The 23433-nt window shown below is 39.9% G+C and overlaps 1 protein-coding gene across 7 annotated transcripts in view; it reads right to left on the bottom strand.

The window, feature by feature from the left end:
- FOXP1 (forkhead box P1) overlaps positions 1-23433 on the bottom strand; it is a 642166-nt gene that overhangs the window by 82275 nt on the left and 536458 nt on the right. For 6 of the 7 annotated variants that reach the window (XM_090283832.1, XM_090283838.1, XM_090283837.1 and 3 more), the window contains 2 exons: positions 5728-5865; positions 4623-4712 (listed from right to left, as the gene is read on the bottom strand). In XM_090283832.1, coding sequence (XP_090139958.1) covers positions 4623-4712; positions 5728-5865 — 228 coding nt within the window. The remainder of the gene's footprint in view (positions 1-4622; positions 4713-5727; positions 5866-23433) is intronic. The other variant, XM_090283836.1, reaches the window with a different exon arrangement.

Here is a 23433-nt window from a genome sequence, read left to right as displayed (position 1 = left end):
GCTGGAGTTTCAGAACCCCTGGGGCTTGCATCCAGCTTCCCAGGGCTTTGTTCTTGAAAAGAAGGGGCTTTACAGTTTGATAAATATCTTTTTCTTGATTGGACAATGACAGGAGGAAAACTTTTGTTGTGTAAAACATCAATACATCATTCCTGTGTTTAGCAGGCCTTGCTCCAGCCAAAAAAATTAATGTAGATTTCCTCAGTAATTATCTGAGTGATAGAAAGATAATCCAGTGCAGCAGAACAAAAATAGAGGGAAATTATCTCATATCCTTAATCTGTGAGGAATCAGATCGAGGTGGAGGTCTCAACCACATCATTGCTAACAATTCTGAAGGGAAAATTAACCCTTTCCAATCTGTAGCCCCCCAAAAAGGTTCTTAAGGAAAAGAACAAAATCCATTTTCCTAATTCTAAGTATTATTCAAAATATCAGGGAGACTTTGCAACTAACAGGACCACACAGCCCTGTCAGAGCTTTTAATAACTACACTTTACTAACAACTGCATTCACTTAACCTAATGCATGACCTCGATCCGATACATCCATAAAATGGTGTATGGATCAAGACCTTCTGATGTAAAGTTCAAAGGAAGAGAAAAAGTGGTTTCCTTTCAGTCTCCATGTAGTTTATTTTCCAGTAACAAACCATCCTTTCTCATATTAGCAACCAATTTCAGACTTACTACCATGCCACTGAGAACGTTAATTGAGTTTCACTCCAAAAATCAAATTCTATACCACTAACAACAAAAATTTAAATAAATTTAAATGAAAAGCCAGTGTTTTCATTTTAAAAACAGCATGCAGAAAATGATCCACTTGTTTTTACCCTTTCCCAAGTTATCACATTAATGTAAAACCCAATGATAGTTATACTCATGTCTAAATGATTTTTCACTTTTTCAATAGATTTTAATTCATGGCATTTTGAAATAAGGGGTGGGGAGGAAAAGATACTGATAAAATTAAAAAATCAGGTCTCTAGCTCTTCTTGAAGAAGAAAATAATGGGGGTGTGTTTGAGTTTAGGGAGGGTGTTTCCTGTCTTACTGTAAATGAAATGTTTAAAAATTTTGTATTTATATAAAATGACTGATGGCCTTTTCTGTTGTCACTGTGGCCATCCCTAGGAAAGCTCATGAAAGCTGTCCATGTTTGAAAAGCCAGGATATAAAAGTATACAAGGCCCATTGTCCAAAGAAAGAATTTAAAAGCAACATTGGTTGCCAAACTGCTCCCCACCCAGTTACCAAACACAGGATACGAGCCCATTTGTTTACTTCTCACAATTGAATGCACACAAAAAAGGTCTCCATGCAGTCCCCTCGACAGGTCAGTAGTCAGTGTTAAAATGCTCAAATGCCCTGATAAATCTTGCATTTCGGATCCCCTCCCTGGAGCTGCAGTCAAAGGTCTGTTTTCCTTTCTTGGGCTCCTCCCTACTGCCTAACATAAACTGTCATAACTGCCTGGGACAAACGGCCCTTTTAAAACAATCAACTTAGCCTACCTCACCCACACAGGATGGGAACTTTGTTTGTGGCTTGACTTACTATTAATTCTGCCTTCTATTTTCCACAGCCATTCTGTAAGCAGTTGCTTAAATCGCTAGCTGTGTGGGGCTGCAGAGTATCTATCTATCTCCTAAGGAAGGTCTCAGGTCTGACTCAGTGTGGAGCCTAACTTTCTCAAGGAAACATCTTTGAGGCAACTTTAGGGAAAAAGCAAGTAAAGGTTCATTGTTCTGGACAAAGATCAAGTGACTTATAGCAAAGGTAATCAAAACAGGGAAGGGGGATGGAGGAGGAAAACCTGACAATTCAAAATTATGAGCCACTAATGACTGGGGACTCAGTAAATTAACATACTTGTTTCATCTGTCAACATCCAAGTTCAAGCCTTGTTTAATTTAAAGTCAATACTACTAGCCCACATCATGAAATAGCTACCATGTGACTCTATTTCACTGTAGCACAAAAGGACCACCACCTGCATAATTTCAGGAGACTACCTCAGGAAAATAAGAATCTCTTAATCACTGCTACAACAGGTCTTGGCCAAATCTACCTGCACTAAGAACATATCTTAGAATCCAAAAAGACCTGCTGTGGGTCTTTCTACCCTCAGGATGTTAAGGCAACATATCTTTTGTATCACCTTTGCCTTCAAAATGGATGACAAAGTGTGACCCCAGCAAATCTATTGTCCTGTAGAGGCTAAAATGCTACTGTAACATCTCACCTCCTAGTTCTGACAAAAAGTATTCCCTTTTCTTGCTCCCCAAACTCAGACACCAGCAGCATATCTGCATGCAGAGATGCCCCCTTTCTGACTGCAGCACTTGGGGAGAGTTAACTTTTATCCTTCCTTCTGTTGTGTAACTTTCCCCTTCACATTTCTTTATCTGCCCTCGGAGCGCATCTGAACTCTCATGTTCTCCCAGCATGCAGACGTGCATTCCAAACTATGTCTAACAGACCAAATAAGAGGTTAATAAGAAGTGGCAACAGAAAGGAAAAACACAATCCCTGGTAACTGATAAGAATGACAGTGGCAGCCCTTTTTTGTTTGTCTTCAAATATAGAGTTAAAGATCTTTAAAAAACTAAATTTTGATGCCTTTGAAAAGAAAGAAGCACAAAATAACAACAGGGGGTTATTGCCTGTGAGCCACAGGGGAGAAACTCCATAATTCTTATTCTCCCTTTTGAAGGCTGTTAGAAATCTGATTCAAAAAAGCAACGGCAGAAGGGGAAACCTCTTGAGGCTGTAACCATTTCCTGTGATCATGCATAATGTGCTTCAAAAGTGGGTTTTTACCAATTCTGTTGATCAATTGCACCTCCTTCATATCCCTTCTTTTTTCTGCTGTGTTTACATCTGATGTGACTCAATGACAAGCACTGTCTGAGACTGAGAAACAGGCCTGTCATGTTGATTTATGGGCGCATCAAACCACAACTTGTCCAAACTGAAGCTCGCAGTTCATTAATTAGAGAGTTGTGACTTTGAAGTCAGCTTTCAGACTGTGGTTTTTAACATTTGGCTTAATTTATATGCTCTTGAATGTGGATCTCTAAGGAAAAAACTGAAATTCCCTTCTTGTCTTTGAACTTCTTTTGACCGCACAATAATCATTTCTTTGTCCAGAGTGATGCCTGCAATCCCAGAGTCATTAACGCGCATTGAACTGCCACTGATGAGTAAGCCCTACTGAATTAGAAAAACAGCCAGCAAAACAAAGCTGAGAGCCTTCTGCACAGTGATATCTCACAATTACATGCCTTCCCTCCCTGTGCCATTTCCATTTTAATTACTGTTAGTCCTTTAGATTTACATTTTAGACACTTTTTAATCTGTTCCCTTTTCTATTATAGCAGCACCCGGTAGCATGCCGCTGTACATAGGTTGTGTCAGCATTTTCATTAACGCACCTCCTCCTTTTCACCCCGAAACTGCCTCTACTCTACGGGGGTTTATATATTCAGGCTGCTAAAGAGGACTCCAGGGTGAAAACTTGGCAGGGTATGGAAAAATGCACCCAATTTGTGTTGAGGGAGGAGCCCACAAAGGGCGAAAGTCTGGGTTATTCCCAGTGTGTAAAACTAGTGCTTTCTGACCTTCACACTTGTGTGGAGAGTCACCTGGGAAGTCTCCTTCCCAACCAAGGAAAGTGGCCACCTGCCTAGGGTCAGTAAAGAAGCTGTTAAATTGGACTGTGAGCTGTTTATCAAATTCTCCCATTCAAAGGAGAACACCTAAATAAAAAGTTCAGTCTCTGTAAGAATATGGGGAAGTAAGTTACATCGGATAACTTTGGAATTGGTAGAAAGATGTTACGATAATGCATGCATACACAAATTCCCCCCAAATGACTGAGCCCCACACACATGGAATGGTACAGAAGGTGAGACAAACGCCCCCACCCCCAAAAGGCCTTACCATTCATGGAGCTAATACTGTCCCTTAACTGGGTAGGATGCCACATGCAATAATGATGGGTACTTCCATACTACTGTGCACATGGAAGTTGCTGTACGGCACACTATCTTTTGTTAGGGAAATACATAGTCTAAGCTGGAGAATTCTCTAATCTTAACTTGTGCTATTGCAGACTTGCCTTTAGCACTTAGAATATAGACACTCGGCAGGAAGAAGTAAAATTGATATTGTAGGTATTTAATCTTGCTCTAACATTTTGTTTGTCCAACCTCACAAGAGAGTATTCTTCTAAAGAAAAAGACCATTACCATACACCCAAGCTCTCTGAGCTGGAAAAAATACTTAGGTGTGTATCCATATCAGAGTTTACTGAAAGCACTTCACTTCCCCTAGGTACCTCTTGCAAAGGAAGCCTGAAAAGTTCTGCCCACAATCCCCCTTCCCAGTGCTCACACAAGGTACACCTGCAGTAGTATTATAAAATACATGTTAGCAAACAAATAGAACCCACAAAAATCTGAGTGAAAACAGGACAATAACTCTCAGTTGAAAGCTGAGAGCCGACAAGAGTCAGCTCAGTTGTGCAATCATTTAAAACATGAAATGACAGTTTAATAGCCACTAGATAGTCCTCCGGGATCTGCGGTTTGAAAGTAAAAATATGTATTGTCGGTACCTCTTTAGGCTGTTTTCCAGCATGTTGTTGTTGTAAAAGTTGAAGCTGCAACTGCTCCTGTTGTTTTTTATAAAACTCTTGAAGCTGCTGCTACAAAGAAAGGAGAGGACAGTAAGGCATAGAGGGTAGCGCCAGTCCACCGTCCCTCTTGGTGCCATACACAAACTGTGATTTGAAAAATAGCATCCTTTTATCTGTAATGGCCTGACCTTTAGTTCGAAACTTGATAATAAATTTCAGCGCACACTGACTAGTATTGGCATTATTGTTTAGAAGTAATACCCCAAATGAACTGATGAAAAACATACCATTTTCTATACAAACTAATTAAACTAAGGCAAGGGATGACCTCTGATTGATTGTACAACAAAGCCAGAATGCCCTTGCTGAGAGAGTCTGGTGAATACTGTGAAACAGGCACGCACATTCTAAATGACAGGGTTGGGCAAAGCTGAGGTTCTTTAGCATGCACATCAGCAGCGTGGGTAGCTAGCCTCCTCTGCACCCTGTCCCCACACCTCACTCCGCAACGCTGGTCACTATAGTACTGTATCTCATCTTTTCCATTCAGGTGTTCGTGAAGTCTGCAGATTGGGTCTCCGTGGCACAATGGTAGCCAGAGATTCATTTCAGTATTAGCATAGGTGAAAGAAATAAAATCAACTATGTACCTCACAATTAGCCAACCCCAAAATGGTTCTTTAAGGTTAAAAGAACACAACAACAAACAACTCTGCAAGTTTCTGAGATGAAATGGGGACTGTAAAAGCTGTCCTATCAAACCTGCTCCCAATGTGCTCCCCGCTCTGCTTTGATTCACACCACTTAGAGGCCTCTGGGCTTACCAAATAAAAGAACGTAAAGCCACATAAGCCTAAAAGATCTTCTTTCTACCAAGTCCAATTACAGTCCTGATCTCAGTCTATCAGGTGCTCTGCAGGCCCAGGCCCAGGAACTCTGGCAGGGTCTCTCTCTTTCGGGGGCGTAGATGAAGTAAGTCTGTCCTGCCGCATGCTCCCTACTCTGCTTATCCTGCCAGGAGGAAAGCTGCTGCTCAGGTGAGGGCAACCTGACGGCAGCAATGGGCAGGAGGAAGGACAGTTACCTGTTGAAGCATGAGGGCCTGCTGCTGCTGCAGGAGAACCTGGAGCTGCTGAGGGCTCAGCACTTGTTGCTGGAGGATCTGCTGCATTTGCTGGGGGGTGATGACTTGCGGTGTCATCATAGCCACTGACACGGGCACCTAGAATGTTAACACAGGATAAGCAGGAGCCAGGAAACCACACGCACACAGCACTCAGCCTTTCCTGGCTCAGCGGCTGCCGGTCATCGGCCTGCTTCAAGAACTGACCAACTTCACACACACAGTGTACTTATCGAGAGGAGAGGTACCAGCAGACCCAAATGAATCTATTACGAAGTTTATTTTAAGTAAATAATAAAAGAAAACCTTACAGCACTGACAGGTGTTCCGGGCAGTCTCACAAGCAGACAAGGGTGGAAGGCTTAATTCGTATTGTCTGCAGCAAGGTTAGAACAATCTCTCAATTCCTTATTAAGAATGAGTTTTCCAGCACAATGAGCAGTAGGAAATCAACACAAACTTGAATTTTGTTTTAGAGAAGGCACATGGGAACCAGTCTTCAGCTGGAGCTCACATGATCCACTTCCTCTGTGGATCGTGATTTTAAGGACAATCAAGGGACGCTTAGTCTTGTGGATAACTGAGTCTTGAATGCACCTTCTGAACTTAAACACAGACCCTTCCTACGATGCCTTTTACCCTTCTTTATTCAATCAGCATACAGATGTCTCAGTTCTTTCATATTATGTGTGATACCATTAAAGCTGCTTTCCATGACATTTCAGTGACAAACAGCTCCAGTGATGAACTTGATAGCATTTCATATTTGCAACTGTTAACACGTTTCTGCATGGGCATCTCTGCAAGGAACCTGAACACAGTATCTTGAAAGGATGATGTCTTGTTCAGATAAAACACTGACATTAAAATGACAGGCTGTCTTGGCCAAGGTTACACAAATTGTATTCAAGCGGATACCTAATGACAATGCTAAGAATTCTGCAAGCTTTGTAGAATGTAATTTAGCTATTCAAAATAATCACTGCACTTGTGTTTAATTTGCAGACTACATTGAGAACCATTTTGTCAGTCTCCGTAACACAAGAAGACTATTTCATGAAAAATCATCCCCCCCCGTAAAATAAAATAAAATTAAATAAGGAAAGAAAAAAGCAATGAAAGAAAAGACAAAACTGTATGTCTTCCAACTGTAATATTTAAGCATCTTACTTTTCTTTGGTTTCTAATCAAACATGTGACAGCAAGAAGCAGTAAAGGATATACTTTGTTAAAAAGGATTTGCTGTCATTTCATGTATTACAATAAAAGGTAATAACATGTTTTGCACTTTGCCTGTGTGCCACTTAAAAAAAAAAATCTGGCAGACAATAGCTGATCAGAAGATAAAAGAATTTAAAAATCTTTCAGGGGAGCGGTAAGCAAAATCGAGAAATGCAGTATTAATTTTATGAAACATAATGCCTTAATAAGCAGTTTATCTTGACTTTTTCACATGATTTGTCCTGTCATTTGCATAGCAAGCTCTCATTCCTAATTTCACAGTCATTATGCACTGATGTCCCGATTTCTCAGCATCACTAATTTTGATGAACTAAAAATGGTTCCTGAAGGTCAGATTCATGTACAGTGAACACTTTTCACTGTAGTCGGGGGTATGATTGTGTGAGGATGTTTATGTGCAAGTTTCTCATTGTTTGGGAAACACTAAACAGAACATTTGAAAAATTTCATTAACCCAACTCTGGAAGGTCATCAACAAATTCTTTCTATTGCAACGGCCTTTCAAATGTGGATGTAGATACATTGTAATTTAAAACAGATGGGAATGTCTGACTATTTTTACATGCATAAAGGGAGAGATGTATATGAATAGATAAATTATCCTTTAAAAAAAGACACCACTTCAAAACACAAAATATCACCAACAGTTTACAGTGAACTTCAATTCAATCCAAGGCAAACACCAAGAAGACACTATCAAAATACCTAATCATCTATAAATTAATTCCAATTACTCTACTTTGTCTTCACACAGAAGAAACATTTTGAATTTTTCAATATGAATTTGGGTGCCAATCACTATCTTTTGAGCTATTAATGCCATAGAAGTTTACTTTTCCTTGAGAGTTGCATCATCATACAGGGAGACTTGATTAAGCAAACAAAAGAACCCCATGTTTAATGTTTCTTTTTTTCCTCTGCATTCCTTGGATGATGTACAATATAAATATTCTTGAACCAAATTTCTGATGGTGATGAACAGGAAAATAGGAATAGGATGGTGTAAGATCTAAACTGGTGATGAACATAAAATTTAACACTGTTATAACAGAAATCATCACAGAAATAACTTCTTGGTTGTAATTTTTAGAAGAATTATGGAAAGCTTATGCTAGAGAGGGGTAAAAGAAAATTTTGGCGGGGCTGATGGAAATGCTCTCCATTTGATTGGGATGGCAGTCACACAGATGTATAAAATTGTCAAAATTTTTCCAAATGTATACTTAAAATGAGTATATTTCATAATATGTAAATTATACCTCAATAAAATAAATGTAAAAAGTTAAAAGGACTGACATATAATGTTTAAATCTTTACATATAGCCAGCAGTGTAAACTTCCTTTTCCCATAGTTACTTATTCACTTTCCGTAGTCCTGTTACAAAACAGAGACGCGAACTTGGGTCGCTCCTTTTTCCCTTTGGACATTCAGATAGAGGTGCTGATGAGTTTTTAAATGCATAAAGGAACAGGTATAGCCAAAGGAAAGAAAGAGGCAAGAAGCCTGAGTAATCCTCCAGCCTGAGGATAGGTCTCTGAATAATCAGAAGTGGGCTATTATATCCTGATGGCATTACCTTTGCTTTTACTATCTGAAACCACATTTTCAGTTAGCCCTGAGCCTCCAAAGTGGATTGGAGATTAATTCATAAATGTGATAAAACTGAGATTTCCTTCCCCAAAGTTTCTGCTCCACATGTCATGAAAATAGTTTATGGAAAGCTTCAGCAAACATAGCGAAATGAACAGAAACCATTGTGGGGTAGAAAGATGGGGGTGGGGGAGCACAGTTTAAGGCTTTAAATAGTTAAGAATTATAGCCTACATATCCCCCTTAACTCCCAACGTCGAAGTGTTTCACGTAGCCAGTCCCTACTAATACCAGGAATCAAAGGGCATGCAGTAGTAGTGAGAGGCTATTAGAGCCCACACTTTATTGCCCATTACTACTGAGGTCATTAGCAGCAAGAATGATTGTACTGGTCTTAACCTATTGATCACTGCAACTACTATCATTTAATCCTGTGTTGAATGTCTGGAAAGCAGCTAAAGACACACAAGAGAGAGTGTTTTAGCATTGAGAAATATGGCTAAAGCTTAGAAATTACACTTTGATTCATAAAATCTAGCCCATGGTTTCAATCAATAGTATTTAAAATGGTCATGTGAGTTTTTTACTACAATGCTCTAATATTTATGGGCCCCTCTTTGAGATTATTAAGTCAAAACTAAAACTTTTTTCCCTAATTCTATGCCATCTCCCGTACTCTTCTTGAGGAAAAACAACAATAACATGAATTTCTGATATTTTCTGTGCTACAGGGCTCACGCCTTAACTTGCAGTTCAACGTATTTCTTGATTTCTTTCTTAAATGGAAATTTAAATAGAATGCAAAAAAAATTATATCCCCGATACTGTAACTACCTTAACTGAGTATATAGAAATGCGTATGCTTTATGAGTTAACAATGAATCATAAAAGGCAATTTATGAAGAACTAGAATGATTCTGCTAGCTGCCTTCAGGGATCAGAAATTCAAATTAAACTTCTGGCAGACATTTAAAGAATGCTAGCATACAAAACTGAATTTAAAAAACACACACAGTTAACACTCTTTAGTTGAGTTTCAAGAGGAAATTTTGAATTAAAACACACGTGTGCACACACAGAGACACTGCATGATAGACTCCTGACTGATACCAGCTGGGTGTGGCCAACCCCAGGTGTGCATAAATCTGTCCGAATGGCAGACACACAGCTGAGCTTCGGACACTGCTAGTATGGGCCTGCTGCCACCATAATATCAGTAACTGGCAAAATGTAGTTATTTAGCACTAACAAGTGCTGTAAAAAGCCTGTACACTGCTGTGTAAATTTTGCCTGATACACTTTTCTTTTAGTTCAAAATGACTTCATATCATCTGAATGCTAGAAGACAATTAAAATAATATGCATTATTATTTTCTTCTATTTCCAATGGGCGTGGTAGGTGATGGAAAAGGAAAAAAAATCTAAAGAGCTAACAAATAAAAACACCCACAGAAACAATATTTATTTTTAATCTAGGAGACAATTGGAGGAATTGGCTGAGAGGGGAGAAAACAGAATATAAATAATGAAAAGAACACGTTATTTTTTTTTTTTTTTGCTTTCTCTTCAGTTTACACTCATATGATATGAAAATAAACACTGCCCAGTATAAACACACATATATTTCATTCACCAGCTTCTTCTCATAATTGCTATGCATACAAATAATAAAAATGAGAAGATAAAATATTTTAAACAGTTTCATTTCAATTAATCAGGATTAATAATTTAGAAACTATTTTTAATCTCTGTTCTTTCACCACCTGTATGTCCCAGAAAACTCTAGTCCCTTATAGACCTCAGGCTGTATTCGGATGATAACTGACCAGGTTAGGCAGTGATACCTGGTTCACAAATAAATTAAATTAGGAGGTTCCAAAATATCAAAACCAAACCAAAGAAAATGACTCCACACACACAAAAAGAACTACACCAAATTTTACATAACTATATAGCCTGTGTAGAAGGAACACCACTGCTGCCCCGAGAGACAACAGTTTCCACAATTAATAAGCCAATGGATACAACTGATTTATTGGCATACAGAAGTTAGGAAGCTTCTATCCATCCCCATCGTATCTAAAAGGAACACACATGTGCACACACACAAGGAGATACCATGCTAGTCAGTGGTATCATAGAGAAAAGAAAATACATTCCTGACGTAATATTTCAGTCTTAAAAAATTAAAAAGCCTACTATTCATGTAGGAAGTGTAATTCTGTTTCATTATGGAATTCTGCTTTTTGTATAACTCTTTTAGACTTAGCTATTTTGCCACAATACTGTACAAAGCATTAAGGCAGGTAATGGTTATTATATTAATGCAAAATCATCTAAATAGTGAGTCATTAGCATAACTGTTCTTTCAGTAACAATACAACCACCTATTAAAATTTTCGAAAAAAAGGCCTCTTTAAAATGCAATTAGCATTTCATTTTTTATCAAATTGTTTATTGCATTCCATCAAGAAAGGCTATCTTTCTTTCAGGAAGGATTGTATGGCCAAGATTTGCCTGCCAATCAGGAGTTATTTCAGGTTATCAACCGTAATAAGCAATTTCTAGCAAAGCTCCCCAGCCCTTCTTTTCTTTTGTCTTTAAATTTTAAAGAGGGGTAAGAAATTCCTATTTGTTTACAGCAGACAATTAGTGGAACCTCAACTGCTGTCCTCTAACATCCCCCATGCACAAGGTTACTCATTAAGTGCCAGCAGAATTGTTTTAGCTTCAATAAATATCAGCTTCATTTACATAAAAATGTAAAGTTTATATAAATTAAATCGCTTCCATTAGCAATTATTAAATACAGGAAACAATGGAACCTACACATGAAAATAATTATCCAATAAACTCTGTTTTTAACCTAGCAACTATTATTATTACTATTTAAAATTTAAGAATGTAGTCTTTTCCTCCCTCAATCTCTTCCTCTTGTTGAAGAGATGGAAAATAATTTAGAGCATGTGAACCAAAGCTGCTATGACATTTTCCATTAACAACAACAAAAATCGTTTTTAACTGCTGCAAATCAGAGGGGAGAAGTATTCCAAGAAGTTACCTCAGAGAAGCACAAAAAAGGATTCTAGCCACAGATTTTGAGCTCCTGAAGAGAAAAGGAAGAGGCCCTGGCTAAATACGTTCTCTTAAATTGAAACGTTATTCAAAATTAGTAAAAGACGTAGCCACTGTATCAATCCTATTTGAGACACATACACAATCAGAATATAAAAGATAAATTGTAGATACAGTTGTAGGTCAAAGGATACTATTAAATGCAGAAAAATAAAATGTTTATCTTTTGCCAATGAAACATATTTCTAAGACTAAGAATTAAATGTACAGCTCTGCTTTTTTTCATGCTTTAACCAGCACAGAAAATACCACAGGAGCTTAATTTCACATACATCTTTTTCCCCACATTATTGAGGTGGGCGGGGGTACAATAACTGGGTTGATACATGCAGGTAGGCCAACAATAGATCATTCCAACCCTAGGATAAGGCCTTACTTAGGGTGTGTTGTCTCCTTTTTTTTTTTTTAGAATTACAACTTCAGTTTCGCAATTTGTGCAGTTTCTCCTATTTTCAACACCTTCACCCTTATACAACACAGTTAAGCTAAGGGGTGCAAATTAGATTCTAATGAGAAAATATCAGTTGCTTCTTTGACAATCTCACCATTCACTGATTTATTTCTAATGAAGATAAAACCCAGCCAAAGTTCCCTATGTGTTAAAGGTCAAAATATGTTCAAAAATACTTAGTAAAACCCAGACAAATGGGAAAGCTGTGAGGACACGTCTCATGAAATGGTGTGACAATTAGAGTAATTGTACCAAAAGCCACCTTCAGGAGAAAGTATGAGAAATTAAGCTGCCACAACTGTAACAGGTTAGATGAAAAAAATCAAAATTTAATGTATTCTCCCGTGTCATCTTGTTTTGTCAAGACATCAAATAGAATTGGGAAGTACAAAATAACAAGCCCTTGAGAAATCAGAGAACCCGGCCTTTTTGATGTTGTTGATTTACCTTGTTCTCAGTTATTTGAACAATGATGTTTCAGATTTAAGGGCAAGATAAAACTTAAAGATTAAAATATGATACCAAGGTATTCTTAAAAAAAAAAAAAAAAAAAAAAGTGCTCCATAACATTTAGCCTGCATCTTCATGCTTTTAACTGGATTTGAAAATGAGGCATGATGTATGTGGTCTGCTATTCATTTTTCTCATTCTAAATTAATTTCTCTTCAAACAGCTGCCAGGTTGGAAGAGATTATTCCTACAATCCTAAAGTAGAGGCCCAATTTAGCTCTTTCCAGATAATTCTTCAGAGGACTGTTTAGCTAAGTGGTAGGTGAGTTTTCTTTAAAAAAAATAAAATAAATAAAGCTGAATCATATGAGGAGGGAAAAAGGTATTGCACATTCAAAATGACTAAAACAAATTTCCAGAAATATCACGCTGCTTCCAAGAAAAGAAATCATTCACTAAACAAAAACAAATTTAGTTCAGGGAGTTAAGGCTATCACCAAATCTAGCCATGCGGGTACATATAAAGCTACATTCCTTCTTTGCCCGAGGGGCCTACAGCTCATCAAAATGTAACTCCTAGACTTATAGGAAACAATGTGCAAAGAGATGTATAAAATCAATGTATCACAGGATAGCTCTCTCAATTTTTATATAGCTTCCTCTACTAGAGAATATACATGAGCCAGAAAATGTTTTGAAGCTACAAGTAAATAACCCAGTATTTACAAATACTAGTATTTGTAAAATTTAGATTAGTTAATAGCTATTTCATGATTATAACTCCTCACAGTGGAATTCATATTTTAACATGTAACACATACAAAGGTACACTTTAAGTATTTATTTACTTGAGCCTTCTCTCATCATCTGTTGCTGCATTATCCCTTGCTTAAATCACAAAGAACTACCTGAAGTGGATTCTCGTTGGCTATTACATTCCGCCCAGTTACTAAGAACATAGTTTTAAATTTCTCTTTAGTGATGTTCATCTACAACTAAACCACATAATAAAATGAATTTCTTCAACCTTCCTTTTTGCCAAATTTTACATCAACCTGAAAAGTTGGTCACAATATTCTCTCCTGACTGTTTCATAAACATAGTAACTCGAACACACTCCTGCCACATTAGCCCAGATAAATCTGAAATTTCATGGCTCCTAATTAATGTAATTTTAATTTTTCTGTATCTTGCACATGTGTGGAGGCTGGCAGAAAAGTTGCAGAACTGGTCAGTGTCTTCAAAGAGTTTATCTTTCAAGTGACAGCTCCTGACAATGTGCAAATACAAAGAAGCGATGGTGAGTTTTGTTTCTGAGGTACACTTAACTGCAAACAAACAAAAAAGATTCACAAGCTTTCTGGTGATTTACGGTTTACCAACTGAGCAAGGTTATGCAACACTGCATGCCTTTAGATGCATTATTTCAGCTAGTTGAGATTTAATTAAGATCACAGCCTCTAAAATCCCTGTCAAATGAAAATTCTGAGAAGACAATACACTATATAACCTCATGCAGAATGTTTCCATTCTATCGTCTGGAAAAATATGAGTTAATCTATGTTTCTATGGCTGCAGACAAAAGTTCACTAATTTTGTTTTCTTTTGACACTTCAGTTGTTTTCTATTATATGCCATGAGATCATTCCCTTCCAAGGAGAGAAGAAAAAAAATCAAGTGTGAAACATGTTGCAGAAAATCCACTTGACATTATTATCCAACATTATCATAGCTTAGCTATGTCATCACAATTCCTTATAATCAGGCCATGCTTGGAAGAGTTTCATTTAATGAAATATGTTTATTTAAAAACACAACACAAACAGGAAGCCTACCTTACTTGAATTACTCAGATTAAATAATAGATTGGCATTCTATGCTTCTCATTTTCTTCACTGACCAACTTTTTATCAGATGAGCTGCACATATGGGTAGAAAAGAAAGTTCTTAGGGCAAATAGGAGAATATAAAGCCCATTACTTATACTTTGTAAGTAGCCACTTTGTAAGTAGCCCTTAGTGTAGGAAAAAAGTCTTTAATAATTTTCTTATAAATTGGTTAAAAGAGAGAGAGAGAGAGAGAGAGAGAGAGAGAGAAAGGAAGGAAGAAATAACAGGCCCTGGCGGGGTAGCTCAGTTGGACAGAACATCGTCCCCACATGCCAAGGTTGCCGTTGGGTCCCTGGTCAGGGTACATGCAAGAACCAGCCAATGAATGCATAAATAAGTGGAACAATAAATCTCTCTCTCTCTCTCTCTGTGTGTGTGTGTCTCTCTCTCTCTCCCTTTCTTCCCCCACCCTGTCTCTCTAAAGTCAAGAAGTAAAATTAAAAAAAAAGAAAATAGTATAATCATGTGGCCCTTCATACACAACAATGTATTTTCATTTGCATCATGTTAATATTTGTTGCTTATCTCATGCCTTAGAAATGACAGGTGCTTGCAGTCTAGCTCTTGACAGGCCACTACACAAATAAGTGTCTTGCCTGAAAGGGCTAATGCAGTACTAATGAACAATAAATCAACTTTGATTATCAAGTGTCAGCCCAGTCCGTTCTCAGTTCAGCTATATCACATCCCAGAGTAAGTCAGCCAGATCTTTGGGTCGTCAGCCTGTATTTTGGTTTCATTTTTACACACTTTTCACTGAAATGTGTCAGCAGCAACAAATAATGACATAAAATAAAAGTAAACCCTTTTCGATTTATGCAAAGGGTATCAATTTGGAAAATATGCTCCTGCCTTCAATTGATTTACTTAGTGATTAGTCAAAATTCAAGAAACATACTTTTAAACAACAGGAGCAACACATCAACTCCAAAACTAAAATCTTAATGTGATCGTGTTTGAGGTCTTTGACAATGACATCCTAGTTTGAACACTTTACCACATAAACCATCTTTGATTGCATACACATATTTCTTTTGAAAAATCTATTTAAAAAAAAAAAGAAGCAATATAAGGCTGCTTCTAAAATAAAAAGTTCGCTTGATTTAAACAAACAAAAAAGGCTTCTTTAACATTGACTTCCTAATGATAAAATAAATGTTACATTTTTTTCTTAAGCAGATTAGTCACTGATGGTATGATTCACATTTCCTGTTATCAGGCTTAATTTTTCCCCTAAACGTGTCACGTTCAGGATTTTTGGAATCTATGGAAATTAAATGATTTGCATTTTTAAATTGACTTGATTGGAATATTTCGTCTGTGTGGACAAGAATATAAAATATTTTCCTTAAAATTGGCAGGCTTTGAATGAGTTAATCCCAAAGAGGAAGAGTTATACATACTTGACTCTAAAACTTTACCACCCACTTCCTAAAGATCCTCTCCTTCCCATCGCAACACTTGAGGCGGGGCGGAGGTCTCCTTTTCATTGACCATCTTTCAGGGAGTTTTGACAGCTGAGTTTGCTACATTCGGATGCGAGAAGGCCAGTCCTCAGCCAGCTTGCAAGCCCTCTCCCAAACATCGCTTACTGCTTAATTAACCAGTAAAGTAACGCGACAGTGGCTGAGACTCGCAACCTGCTGGAGTGCCCCTTCATCTGTCTACTTCACTGTGGGGCTCTATTCTTCCCTTTCCTCCTCCCCCCTCCTCTTCAATGAATGTAAACTCCATCAATATGAACAACTAAACTGAAAATAGCCTGGACATATATAGAAACAAACTATCAAAAGCAAAGAAACAGCCACGAACTACACCGAGATGGAAGGCTCCTTGTATATTTCGCACGCTCTCCAAGTGACACAGATCGCACCCCAGATAAGTCCCCCGAATGGAGGTTGGAAAGGGCTTCTTCCAAAGTGGCTTCGTAAAGGCCAGACCCGCAGAGAATGAATCGCGAAAGAACAGGAGAGCGCGAGAGCCGCACAGGCAGTACTTCTCCAACTCTCAACTACATCCCACCCAACAACATTTTAAAAGGAGGGCAAGCGAGAGGGGGTGTATCCAGAACGCGCAGGCCTGTGGTTCCTTTCCTCCTCTCCACCCCTTCCCTCGCCTCAGCTTCCACAGCGCAGGTCCCACCAAGTTGGTAAACAGCGACCGTTACCATTATCTTTTTTAAAGGCTCAACTTAAAGACGCTCAGGCACTCCCGCGGTCAGCAGCGAGGGCCCGGGAAGCTGCCTCGCGGAGCCCCAGGGAAGGAGCGCTGGTCGCCAGATCAATCACAGGGACCCACCTGACACTGTCCATGTAGCCGCAGGGCGCGTGGAGCCGGTGAGGGGCTGGGCGCTGGGGGCCGGCGCAGGCTGCGAGGGCTCGGCGGCCTCGGTGCGGTGCACTGCACGCGCGGGCGCTGGGCTGGCGGCTGACACACGCACCGCGCCTCGCCCCCCGCCCCGCCCGTTCCGCCAATCACAGCCCGCCTGCCAGCGCCGCGCCGCGCCCTCCGCCTCCCACACAATGGGCCCCGCGCCTCCTGGGCCCCGGCTTCGCGCGGCAGGTGAGCCTGTCCCCGGCGCAGCCCCGCTCGCTTGCGCTCGGCCTGCTGAGTCGCCTCCGCCCAGAGCCTGGGCCGGCACCCCCGCGTCCCCAGGGCCGCGGCCGCCGGTGCAGCTTTCAGTATGGTTGCGTGTTTGAGGCATCTCGAAAACCAACGAAGAGTTGTCCCCACCTTCCAGAGACGCCCGAGGGGCACCGCTGGGGACCAGCCGCGTGGCGGGTGCTACCCGCCCACAGCAATTGCTGAGAACCGGGAGGGTGAGGGCCCAGAGAAGCGCTTTCCTCGAAAACGGCCTTTGCAAGAGAACTTCCGCTTCACTTGGACGGTCTCACCAAGCTTGGGCCTCTTTCCCCCATTTCTTCCAAGATTTAGGCTCGCCAAAGTATGCTGTTGCGGGCACAGAGCTCCGGACCAGGGGCAAGTGCGTGACTATCAGCGTGCCTTGTCACTGCACCGAGCGACTTCCCATTGATAATGACAGCTGCAGATAAAGGCAACTGACACAAGTTCCTTAAGAAATAACACTTTAAATTCCTTATTTATACAGCAGCAGCAACAAAAGCTACTCTGCATAGGCACGTTAACATGACCTCTATCGGAAACAGTCGCTGGTCTTTAATGCTATTTAAAGCCGAGGACCGTGTTTTGTGTCAGGTCGCCAATATGCTAAACTCTGTTGGCTGGACCGGCATGACTTACGTGCCAGGTCAATTTAGTCAATTTTGGCAGCTCTAGAAATCACCTCTCTATTTACCATATTTAATTTTAGAGAAACACTCTTCGGTTTATTTTTAAAACATAAATCATCTTTATTATTTTTCTCAAAAATATTTGAAGAAAAAGTAGTACATCAATATTTATTTTCCTTTGATTAAGAGAGAAAGCCACAAATCCGAACGCAGTAATTACATATTTACTTGACAGTATTTTTCCATGTCAGGTGTCAAAAGGCAGGTTACTACAAATGAGAAAACGTATTGATGAGATTTCCAATCAAGCCAATGCCTGAATTTCAATAAGGTCAGCAGGGGAGCAGACAATGCTCCCAGTCATCTAGCTTCAAAAGAGAAAAAGGCACCCGTGGCAGACGCACTCCATCCTAAAGTGTTCCAGTGTCAGATAATAAATTTATTAATGGAATTTTTCAGGTCACCGAAATGTGACCCCACCCTCTCATGAATATTCAATAGAGAACCAAGGAAGGTCTTTTTTTAGGAAGGGACCTTAAATATGCCCAAATTTACCATGAATCATGGAGTTCTGACTCTTCAAGAGACACACTACTCTGGGAGGGGCTGGCAGGGACCCAAAGACAGAAAATAAAAGTACAGGAAATTCTCAACTAATGCACAGTGAGAAAGTGGAAGTGCTCATTTCAAAAAACACGTAATTTTTCAAAGGTATTATAATTATTTTGAGATTTAATGTGGGTGAACAAAATCAGACTGCACTTTGAATAAGCAATTCATTTTTAAAAGACAAGTTTTCCATGAGGCATCCATAAAACTCATGCATACTTTTACAAGTTGGACTAACTACCTCTTTTGCAGGTCAGTGTTTATCAGCTAAGAGTGTGCAGGAGCATTAAAACCAACCAACCACAAACAAAAAAAACCAAACAAATAACAAACATTACAGATGCTTATTGCCCAGCTGTGGAGATGAGCCTTACACAGAATAATGAGAGTGGTGCAATGTAGCAGTTACAGTACTAAGTTGTATGATGGTTGCTTTAACCACATGAGACCACAGAGAAGGGCCAGATCAGTGGGAGCAGGAGAGGTCTGGGAAGGTCGCTTGGGGTGGTGGTAGTTAAATGACTGATGGTTTGATAAGGGGGAGGTGACAGTATGGAGAGGGATGTTGCTTAGTAAGCTAACTCAGAGGCCCTTGCTGCACTCCCTCCAAACATGATACAGTGACTCAGAGACTATTTATTTCTAGGCAAGGAAATGTACCATTGGTGATAAACCTGGAGAAGCTGGATAAGCCCCAGACATTTTGATGAATTCTGGACTCTCAGGATCCCTTTTCTACATGGGTCTACCTGCCTTGTTCTTGTGATGCATTGAGAACTGGAAACTTCCACCACTGCAGTACAATATAAAATGTTAAAATTTACAGTGACTTGCCTTGGCCAGGTGGCTCAGTTGGTTGGAGTGCCGTCCTGTACACCAAATGGTTGCAGGTTCGATTCCCTGTCAAGATATATACCTAGGTTGTGAGTTTGATCCCCAACCGGTCAATGTTACTTTGTCACATCGATGTTTCTCTCTGTCTCTCTTCTCTTTCCTCTCTCTCATATCAATAAATATGTCCTCGGAAGAGGATTAAAAAAAATCTACAGTGACTTACAAGACTTAGTTAATGACATTTACTCATCACTATGAGGGCCTTTTGGAAAGGCTGCATCAGAAAGATCCCCCCCAACCAAAGGGAGGGGCATTTGAATTGGGGGGCTTTAGAATGGGTTATTCAGCCATAGGGTCTCATTTAGTTTTCAAAACTTGAATAGAAATCACAGGCCCCATTTTATAGAGGAGAGAACTGAGATGCAGAATGGCAAACTGATTTATTTTCACACCTAGCACCACAGTCCCCCTCGGAGAGCAGACACTGAATACATAAAGAAAAAAAGAGGTCATGATAACCTAAGATGAATACGGCAATGGGGTAAGGGCTGATGTTTAAGAAACAGTGAAGGATATGCTAAATACTGTGCTTACAAATATTTTTGATGCCCACATCCGAACACCCACAACAGGTACAGTCCCTGTTCAAATACCATATATTAACACGTTGTGTACCAGGGAATTTAAATGTCTTTTAGAAATGACGAGAATTCTCGCCACCCATATGCCATGTGTTAAGAAACCTATCAGTTGCTAAATGAGTCCATTGTGCAGCTGGCTGTGTACTTAAGAACAGATTACTATGATCCCACCCCAAACTCTTAACCTGCAAATAACACACCTGGGACTAAAATCATGTGTTATGTTTGGTTCTGCTGGGCTTTAGCCCTGACCACAGGAGAATGTGAAAGGTTTACTGCTCATTTGAGCTGAGCATGAAGGTAAGATGTATTTTAAGGGAAGAGTCAGGAGGAGCACCAGGACGTGATTCCTGAGCACTGATGAAGCAGCAGCAATGCTGCCTGGCCCATGGGCTCCAGCTCCAGCTGAGGTCCTGCTTTGCTAGCAGCTGCTTGGAAATAATCAGAGAAAGAGACAGTGAATGGACAGTGGTTCACACATATCTAGCAACACTGAGAGCGGGAGATCTTCCCAGAAAAAGTCAGTTATGGTACCATGTTCTCAGAGGACATAACTGCAGTTTCTGTAGCCAGGAAGTTGATCTGCCAGAGTCAGTGAAATAACGACTGATGGACAATTTCATAGGTTGAAAAATCAACTGCATGATGAGAGGCCAAGACCTTAATTCAATTCTCCATCTTCTGCCAAACAACATTTGTGTTAACACTTATCTCCTCTCTCTTTTCCAATTAATACGGCGGAGTACCCAGAACATATCCTGAAATGACAACTTAAAGAGTTCTGACCAATGAATTTTGTTGCTCAAGAGAAAGCGCTGAAACTAGAATACAACACTTAGGCCCCTTGCTCCAGGGGGGACTTGAGGGCTGCCCAGGGCATCGTGTCTCTCCCATGGGAGCCCTGCTTTCCTATTTTGGATTGCTTCAAGGACTGCCAACCTGCAGCCAATTACAGTTATTAAATTGCAACAGCCATACCCAGTTCCTAAGATTGGGCATTTGTCTCCAAGGAGTCACCATTCCTTCTTGATTTGGACGGCATTTTTACTTAAAAAGCATAAATCAATGCATCATTCATGTACAGGGAGTTAAGGCAGGTAGCTCCACATTGATACTATGTATGTTGCCTTTGTCTGTGTTGACAATGTAGCTACTACTTATGTTGTTTTTCTTCTGTACCTGTTTGGCCAAGGGAAGACTGAGTTCTCACTGTTCTACAGGAGTTTAAATTTATCTTTATGACATCCTCCCAATTGCCACTAGCATCCTCACTTAATGCAACGTTTTACAATGCCAATGTACCTGATTAATTTATATGTATGTGGCGCGACATGTCAACTTTCACATGACTTATGAATATGACGAGTATATAAGCTATGGAAAACATTTACATCCCCACTCAAATCTCTCACTTTAAATGTAAAGACATTAGTAAAACATCATCAGTAAACACAATCACATATGGAAAAGAAAAATAGCAACATTTTGTCCTAAGTCTGCATTTGATTGACAGTAACATGATAAAACTATATAATCCCTTGTTTTAATATAATGTAAAATATATTACTGAACTGTTTCTCTACCACAGGTTAGAGTGGATTGATTACACTGAAGTGAACAGTTCTCCAAAAGCTGCGTGTTTTGGGAAGGAAAGCATTTCCCAAAGAGCTTTATCCTTCAGATATCTAGAAAAAAGAATCACTACCTCCATCAAGAGCAAGTCCTACCCTCCCCTGCAAAGACTGACAGCATTTACAGCACCTCCATGCAAACCTTCAATTTTAAGCATAACCAGAACTGGGTCGCTGAAGGGGAAAGAGAAGATGGGGGATTAAATTGCATTTGAATTTTTTTAAACATTTAATTATGTAGAAATAGCTGAATACCAAATAAAGGCGACTGGCCACCTTTATTTAGTAAAGTCAGCTTTTCTGGAGACCTGTCCTGTGCAGCAAGCCTGCTACGGGCAAAGGGAGCGTGTTCCAGCTTGCCCTGGGAATAGTGTTCACAGGTCTGCCTCCCAGGCAAGGCCACCCTTCTGTGACCCCTGGGTGACACACCCTCTCCTGTCAAAACCTTCATTACGCCTGCCCTCTGCTGGTAAACCAGGCAGGATTAGGATATTTCAACTACCTCAACTTATTCAAGACAACTTTTAAAAGCTGGAGAGAGAAGACATGTAATGAACTGTTAACTGGAATATATAAATTAAGACAATTTAAAAATGGGGGAGGAGTGCCGCTGGTGGAATATGGCACTTTTAATGTAAAAACGCACATTCGTCTATTCTATTGCCTGCTTGCTCACATTACAGCAGTGCCAAACTGTATTTTAGCTCACCTAAGAGAACAACCTGTATTATGCTGGGCACCTTGCCTTCTCTTTTGCTCACTCTCTAGGGAGAGCATGTCGGCACATTTTCAATAAAACACCTTCTTAGCAGTAAAGGGCCACTGTTCCCATTTCAATGGTCCCTAAGGTTTCATGATACAGTATATTTAACTGACTCGCAGTTCAAGTTTTCCTCTGGCATTCATGAGATCCACATAAAGGGGAGGAAAAAAAAAATGCTAAAGAAGACCTTTCGCCTATCCATTGTTGTAGCAAGAAAACAGTCAACTTTGAGATTGATTAGCAGGCATGGCTTACACAGAACAGGGTATGCTCCCATGCCTGTCCCCACTACCAGAACTAGCCAGTCTGCAGGAGGGCTGTAGCAAGAGGTGAGGCAGTGTTTAATGGTGCCAGTCCCATCCTTGTCAATGGGAAGTCGGAGGCCTTACAAATCCCTGCATACCATTGCAGAAATAAATATATCTCCAAGATGGGAAAATGGAGCTTAGCAGTTGCAACCTCAAAAGCACTGGGAAAGTAGCACTCTTGACAGCGCTTTAGATGCTGAGTAAATGCTCTTATAAAGAACACCCAATCCAGCTGACAATAAATCTTACACCGGGAAGCCCATGCAGGGCTGTGCAATCCCCTCCAAAGATACATAATTACCTTCCACACTGAGTGGCATAGAAACCATCACACAGAAAACATTGTCTGGGGCCTTATAGCTCCTCATGAATTTTCTTTCCTTAATAGTCACAGAGCTTGCTTGCTCTCTCTCTCTCTCTCTCTCTCTCTCTCTCTCTCTCTCACACACACACACACACACACACACACACACCACTACCTTTAAAAATCCATATAAAAATCCAAAGATTTGTCTTCCTTTGTAGAGAGAAGGTATAAGGCTAGTCCTTGGGAACAGGGGAGCATCAGGGCTGGGGAAGGCGATGTGGGCAGCACTCATTAACAGAATCTGAAGCAGACACTCTGCAAACAGTTCCAAAAAACTAATAAAGAGGTATTCTGAGCTTTTCTAGCCCAAAGTGGCCTCTAGCAGTGTCTGTTTAACTGTGAGATGAACAGGAGTACTAGATATGATATAGGGTTAAATGACATGAATAGTGTGATTGCAGGCAAGTCACTTCACTTCTCTGAGCCTACACACTTCACTTAAACAAAAAGAAACATGAACGAATATTCTCTATAGTTTCTTTATCAACAACAATAGTAATAACAA

The sequence above is a fragment of the Furipterus horrens genome, unplaced genomic scaffold (genome assembly GCF_987537825.1).
Source record: "Furipterus horrens unplaced genomic scaffold, mFurHor1.1.pri manual_scaffold_7, whole genome shotgun sequence".
Lineage (NCBI taxonomy): Eukaryota > Metazoa > Chordata > Mammalia > Chiroptera > Furipteridae > Furipterus > Furipterus horrens.
Note: the sequence above shows the minus strand (reverse complement) of the source record. Positions and strands in the feature narration are given on the sequence as shown.